Source organism: Pinus tabuliformis, chromosome 3_1 (assembly GCF_031772625.1).
Source record: "Pinus tabuliformis cultivar Carrire ecotype Pingquan chromosome 3_1, CPIR1, whole genome shotgun sequence".
NCBI lineage: Eukaryota > Viridiplantae > Streptophyta > Pinopsida > Pinales > Pinaceae > Pinus > Pinus tabuliformis.
Window position 1 is genome coordinate 931992229 of NC_142301.1, and position 7707 is coordinate 931999935.

Genomic DNA, 7707 nt, shown 5'->3' on the forward strand with positions numbered 1-7707 from the left:
TCTAAAAACTAGCTACCAAAATTTTCCTTGTTCTCCACAAGAGGTTATATCTTATGGCTTGGCCCAGCTGGAAGTGGCTACAGTGAAACTTGATATTTGTTGTAAGTTTTGTGGGAATGAAGGTCATAAGCAAGTTACTTGTCCAGTGAGGAAGATAGCATTTAAAAATGATCTCATGTGTTGTGTTTGTGGTGATGAAGATTCAACTATTAATTGTCGAAAGAAGGTATCATTGCAGAGTGCAAAACTGAATACTACTAATAACCATGATATATGCGATGAACTTGGAATAGGGAAATCAGCAGTATCCGTGGAAAAGAGTGGGTCTGGGCTTCCAAGACAGTCCACTCAACCACTGGGTCTTACAGACAATTATATGTCATGGTTAGCTGGAGGTTTAGAACACAGACAAACTGAAAGTGCTGGAATAGGAACCGATACAAGGAAGGGTGGTGGATTTGAGACCTCTTCCATACAAGGTTCTTGTCCGTATGGATGCAGCCCCTACTCTTCAGATGTGGATATGGAATCTAGTTTTGAGAGTCCTTCCTTTTCCCATATGGGTTTGGGATCTCATTTTGAACACAATCATGGTAAAGAATTTGATCATGCAAATGTATATGTGGGATATCTGCCTCCTACCATGGAAGAGGAACAATTGATTAAGCTGTTCTCTTCTTTTGGTAGAATAGTTGAAGCCAGAATAATTAGAGATCATGTGAATGGTTCAAGCAAAGGTTACGGTTTTGTAAAATTTTACAACATCCATTGTGCTGCTCAAGCTACTGCACATATGAATGGCTACAGGTTGGAAGGCAAAACTTTAGCTGTAAGGGTTGTAGGATGGCCTCCTTCTGGCTCTAGGGTGGGACCTGCAGAAGGTCTTTACACTTTTGATAAGCGACAACCACCAAGATTGCCTGTCCATTCTTGTGATTATGCACAGCCATCGTGGAGTTCTCCCACTAGGATTGTATCGTCATCTCCTTATAATCCTTATTCTGATAACGATGGTTCTGGTATGTCATCCCATAGTGTCAGTCCTTTGCAAGGAGATACTTTCAACAGTCTGTCAGCTACTTCATTTTGGACATATGGTCTATATCAGTTGCCATTGCCTTTTGTAGAATTGTCTAGCAGCATGCAAGGTCCACCTAGATCTCAACAAGTGCTAGGTAATGTGTATGATTCCTCGATGTCAAAACCAAATGTTCTTTCAGCCAATGCTATGAGCCATGTTTCTCCAAACCAAGCCAGGATTTCTACATATTGGCGCTATGCACCTTTATCAATTCTATCAGGCAGTGCATGGTCTCAGTCACCATCACGAGGTTCATTAATGGGAGGTTTGGGTACTCCATGGTCTTCTAGTCTTTTTCCTTTTGGATATGAGAAGAAAGCTGTGGGATTGGAATAAGAAAGATTTTGATCTGAAATGGGGCTGTGACATGAGAACATTTCAGGGATAGATAATATTTCTTTCTGAGACTTAAAGTTGAGTGTGTATATCAAACAGAAGTAATTAATCTCTGATTGACTGTGTACAAGGTAAATTGCCTTCACTGTTTTTGTGAGCAAAAATATTGATAAGCAAGCTGTGATTTAGTTCAACCAGGACACACACTTGTGTACTATTGGAACTTCAGCAACATCAGTAACCATTCGATAGAGGGACTCAAAAGAGCAAATACGAGTTTCAATGGGCAGAATGGCTTCTGTTGTGAAGACAGTGCCGTTGTATCAGTCGACAGCAATATAAGCATTGTATTTCATTTTGAGGGCTGTAAGTTTTCTTCTTCTCAACGAGTTGATATAGGAGAAAAGGACACGCTGGTTTCAAGTGCTGGAGAGATGGTTGTCGATAATGAAGGTCAACTGGCTGAGTTGTCATCATCACGATGTCAGATGACACCTAATAAACGAGTTGATGATAGTGCAGTTTATGTGAACAGTGATTTATGTTTTGATTTGAGAAGGGAGGCTGTGTGCTTTGTTGGTCAAGCTTTGGACAGAGGTCGGGAAAAACTTCTGGCAGCTTATTACAAGTCGTATGTCAACTTTGTTCTCCTCAGATGCTCTGTTCAACTAGCATGCATCAGTTTTTACAGTGCCATTCATTGTCACTGGAGAAGCGTTTTGTGGTGTGGAAGCTACTCAGTTTAAGCAGAAAATGAAAAATGTGTGTAAAAATAATTTTTGGATGTTTCATCGCCAGAATATGGAAGCACTGCGGGTTGATGATTCTAGCTTAAATGAGGTTTCTATGTCGACAGTTTCCTATTTGCTTGGTAAAGGAAGTGCAAGTTGTGTGGGTAATGATACAGTTGTAATTGGGGCTCTGGGAAAAAACAATTCTGGGAATGGAAACTTCATCGAAGGGGGTCTGTATTTTGTGATGTGGCAGCCAATTGCGAATCCGATCCGTTTTCAAAGTACATGCGGTGGATTTACTCCAGATCATCAAGATCCTTTCCTAATTTCGGTAAACCGGCCAACGCATTTCCAGAGATTTGGGGCGCAGTTTGCAAAGTGGCATGCAAGATTCGATTGCCTGTGTTTATCTTCAGTAAATGGGATGGACACCTGTAATGCCACCTCTTCATCAGATTCAACAGATTCGAGTGGAAGGAGCGCTATTCTCTCTTCAGAAGCGCTGAGTGTTTGTTTTTTAGTTTTATTTATTAATAATGAAAAAACAAATCCCTTGTCTTGGGGGTCGATTTGTTTTGTTTTAACAGATTTTTTATTTAATGTATCAAAAACAAAATCATTTGGAGAGAGAGGAAGAGAGAATTCTGAGTGCTGAGAGGTGTGTGTAACAGAGCTTCATTGTACAGTTTTTGACAGAGATTTTTAATGAAATTACACAGCTCTGACTTCTGAGATTCCTGTGGTATGATAATTTAGCATAAGTTTTTCTTGTGTTTCATATGTGATCTGTTATGTTTCATTTCACTTCATGATCATTTCTAATTGAACAAATGAAGTGTTAAGGTAGAATTCATCATTTGTATGCTCTACCTTTAAGTTTGTTCAATATTCAATGTTTTCTTCTGTTTGACAAGGATTCATCTTCTATGCCCTTGTCAGCTCCTCAGCAGTCTTGCCATCTCATTTAATCTAAATTTGGTGTTAAATTTCCTGCTTACCTTGCCTCAGGAGATAATCTGTGTTTTGATTACATTTCTCTGTTCAACCTGTTTCTTTACCCCATGCAGCCCAGAGAAACCCCATCATTTATTAAAAATCCTTTTTTATCAGTTTACTAGCCTAAAATCAGTGTTACCCTATTGGTTATCTCGCCCATTGAAGATTTTGACCGAGATAGACCGGAGAGAGCCCTCTCCTGCCCCGTAGGGCTAGCTACGAGGCTAAGTGGTTTGATGTTGCCTTGAGGTTTACCTTTCTCAGCCTGAGGTGAAATTTCAAGCGCTAACATATTGGCGACCATACTGGGGAGAACATTCGACTTGTTGATTGTCTTGTCCCAGTACATGCAATCGAGGTGCAAATCTGATGTTGATGGTGGACAGTAGTCAGACACTTATGCAAGCTGAACCATTCACCTGGCAACTCCAATTCGACCCAGACATTCCAACGCTCGCTGATCCATTCATGCAATGGTAGGGTATGTGGCAAACCCTGCCCTGTGTGAAGCTGTAGAAGGAATAAGAAAGGAGCTAGCAGATACTGAATTTGATGAATATGTTTTCAGTGCCTGGCTTCATTTGTTGAAATCTTCAAAGTGGTTCAAAACTAAATTTTTCGAGTTAATTGTTGAAAGAATCGAGAAGGAGATTCAGTGTTTAGATGAGCAGATCCAGTCTTATGATTTCCAAGACCCTAAAATGTTCTTGGAAATCCTTCCTCCATTGACAGTGTGCAGCTGGAAGTATTTGTTGCAGAGTTGGGGCAGCCAACAGAGTCTGGCTTCCGTGATCCTATTGCGGCAAATTTGGACGTGTTTTTCAGTTTGATTGACAGATCAGGCTGTCTTTTCCGTGACCAGGGTCATTACTTGCACGAAGGGCTCATACTCAGGTTTACTTGAATGGCTAATCTGGCATTTCAGTATTACCTGATCTATTGTTTGTACAGCAGATTAGAGTAGATTTTGTAAATAAATAAGCAGCCATAAGGGCAACATCTTGTTTTAGTTTGCTTGAAGATTGTTAAGTCGTTTTTCAGTCATTTCAGTCTTGAGATCAAATCAGTTTGAGTTCAGTTTCAGTTGTGTCGATGATGACTCCATTGCCCAATAGATGGAGGCATTGTCTGCTCTCCCAAAGTTCTGCGGTTCTTGGCACCTCCACGAACCGGCAGCTGCCATCCCAAGAGGAGCCGATGTTAGACTCCGTCTCATGTCAGTGTGAGATTGATTCTTCTTCAAAACAGGGTTTTGAAGAAGAAATCATTTAATGTTGTTTTTTTAGAATATGTAATTTATTCTCCAGCTCTTCAAATGGCAGCAACTTTAAGCTCCTATCCCTGCACAAGCACAATTCAGAATATTCACTTTTCATAATATATCAATGGAGTCCTACAGTATTTGCCTCAATCCTCACAAGCAGATTAAGAAAGATTTTGTCAGCAACTTGAATGGTACATCAATTCTTGAAATTGCTGCCCTCACTGCAATTATGCCTGTTCTTATCCTCCTGCGACAATGGAATGTGTTGCAACTCAGATGGAACCAAGGTGGATCTACCAATATTCAAATGGAGGAGCATAGCAAGGTGAATGTCTTGGTAGCCACCGATGTTGTTGAAGAAGACATTGATGTGCGAAGTTGTAGCTGTATCATTCGTTTTGATTTGCCAAAAACAGTAAAGAGCTTTATTAAATCTCGTGGGCATGTTCGTCAAAACAAATCAAATTTTATCCTTCTTCTTGAGAGAGGTAATGAGAAGCAACAAAAGCTATTATATGAGATAATCAGGAGTGAGGAATCAATGAAGGAGACGACTGTGAATAGCAACCTAAATCATATACCTTGTATTCAAGAGCAAAGTTCTGTTGAAACAAATGTTTATCGTGTTTCATCATCTGGAACTACCGTCACCTGTGATTCTAGTGTCAGTCTTATCTATAAATACTGTGCAAAGTTGCTTGGGGATAAATATTACTCACCTAGACCTGAGTTTATAGCGAGAAAAGTGACAACCACATTTCGCTTCACAATGCTCTTGGAACTCCCATCTCCGGATATTCTTATACCTTTGATCATGTTTTTGGATACAACTCAAAGAATGCAGACATTTACAAAGTCCATACCAAGGATGTTATCGAGGCAGCCGTTAACGGCTTTAATGGTACTGTATTTGCATATGGGCAAAACATGAATGGAAAGACATACACCATGCAGGGTTCGCAGGAAGACCTTGGTATCATTCGTTTGTCTGTCTACAATGTTTTAAAAAATATCCAGTCGATATCTGATCGAGAATTCTTAATTCAAGTTTCCTATCTGGAAATTTATAATGACGAGATCAATGACCTCCTTGCTCTAGAGAACAAGAAACTCCAAGTCCATGAAAAATTAGAGCGTGGCATATTTGTTGCAGGTCCAAGAGAGGAAAGTGTGAACACCCTAGATCAAGTTTTTTGATCTCATTGGCCTGGGAGAAGCACACCGACATGATGGAGAGACAAACATGAATGTACGTAGTAGCAGGTCTCATACGATTTTTCGGATGGTTATTGAAAGCAGAGACAAGGATGCAGAGTTAGATGGAAGTTCATATAACAAGGATACTGTGAGAGTTTCTGTTCTGAATTTGGTTGATTTAGCTGGTTCTGAGCGAGTTGCAAAGACTGGAGCTAGTGGCGTCCGTCTTAAGGAAGGAACACACATTAACAAGAGTTTGATGAGTCTTGGTACTGTAATCAATAAACTGAGTGATGGTGGTGGAAAACAGAAAGGACATATTCCTTATCGTGATAGTAAGCTGACCCGCATCCTACAACCAGATCTGGGTGGCAATGCCAAGACTGCTATCATCTGTACTATTGCACCTGAAGAGGTTCATGCAGATGAAACACGCGGGACCCTTCAATTTGCAAGTAGTGCTAAACGAGTCACAAATTGTGCTCAAGTGAATGAAATAATGACAGATGCTGCACTGCTAAAGCGTCAAAAGAGGGAGATTGAAGAGCTGCGTAAAAAGCTTCAGGGATCTCACTCAGAGAATCTGGAACTGGAAATTTTGAAGCTAAGAAACGAGATGTTGAAGTTTGAACTTGAAAGGGAAAAGTTAGCTGCTGAACTTGAGGAGGAGAGAAAATATCAACTGGAGCGTGATCGCCGAGTCACAAATTTTATAACCTTAGCACTCTGGTTATAAATTCAGATCAAGACAGGAACTCTTTTAAGCTAAACAGCTGTGAGTAAACTTATCCTCGTCGATTAAGCTTGAAGTTTTTGGGTCAGGAAATGAGATCAATAGGCAATGAACGCTTTGTGTATTCTATCTGAATCAAGGCATACAGAAGACCGCTATTCAAACAGAGCAAGAACAGCAGAATAGGATTCGATTCCTATTTCCAGACTTTATTCAACGAGATCTGCGCTCCATGTGTCGGCCATCAGAGGATTTTTAGAGGAACGCTGTTTTATTTTAGAATAGAGGAAACACTCTTTTCTATTGTTGTAACTGCAGGTGAAACAGTGCCCCTGTTTTGGGGGTCGATCTGTTGTTTCTTCTAAAATAGTTTATTTAATGTATTAAAATAATCATTTGTAAGAGTGGGAGAGAGAAAAAAAGAGTTCTGAGAGCTGGTGGAGAGAGAACTGAGCTCCATTGTACAGTCTTAGACAGAGATTTTAATAAAAAATGCAGCTCTGACCCCTGAGATTCCTGTGGTATGACAATTTAGCATAAGTTTTCTTTCTGTTTCATATGTAACCTGTTATGTTTTCATTTCACTTCATGATCATTTCTAATTGAACAAATGAAGTGTTAAGGTAGAATTCATCATTTGTATGCTTTGCCTTTAAGTTTGTTCAATATTTAATGTTTTCTTCTGTTTGACAAGGATTCATCTTCTATGCCCTTGTCAGCTCCTCACCAGTCTTGCCATCCCATTTAATCTCAATTTAATGTTAAATTTCTTGCCTACCTTGCCTCAGGGGATAATCTGTGTTCTTGATTACATTTCTCTGCTCAAGCTGTTACTTTGCCCATGCAGCCCAGAAAAACCCCGTCATTTTATTAAAAACCCTTTTTGATCAGTTTACTAGCCTAAAATCAGTGTTACCCTATTGGTTATCTCACCCATTGAAGATCTTTATCGAGATAGACCAGAGAGAGCCCTCTCCTGCCCCGTAGGGCTAGCTACGAGGCTAAGTGGTTTGATGTTGCCTTGAGGTTTACCTTTCTCAGCCTGAGGTGAAATTTCAAGCGCTAACAGGATCTATGGGTAGCCATGAAAAGATAGGGACACGGGGAAGTCCACCAATTATGGGCTCAAGGACTAGAAAATAACAAATGGAGAAGATGGAACTTAAATATCCTCCACCAGGCAAATCTAAGTGATTCAGATATACAAGATATCACATAGGAACTTAACAAAAGACAAATCCTAGTGAATGATGATTGATACCAACTCTGATGGGGGAATCGAGAAGGAGGAGATTTCAACCTCAAGGAAGCCAAAGCTTACCTTCAAGTTGAACATATCGATTTCATTAACCCATCCTAGAGTAAA

At 40.0% G+C, this 7707-nt stretch overlaps 1 protein-coding gene and 1 pseudogene across 1 annotated transcript in view; both read left to right on the plus strand.

The window, feature by feature from the left end:
• Positions 1–1447, plus strand: part of LOC149190818 (uncharacterized) — a 31481-nt gene extending 30034 nt beyond the window's left edge. Inside the window, 1 exon segment of the mRNA XM_089410597.1 lies at positions 201–1447. Within this exon segment, the coding sequence (XP_089266723.1) occupies positions 201–1447 (1247 nt within the window).
• A 404-nt stretch (positions 1448–1851) lies between these two features.
• On the plus strand, positions 1852–6475 carry LOC149190819 (uncharacterized; annotated as a pseudogene).
• The last annotated feature ends 1232 nt before the right edge of the window (positions 6476–7707 follow it).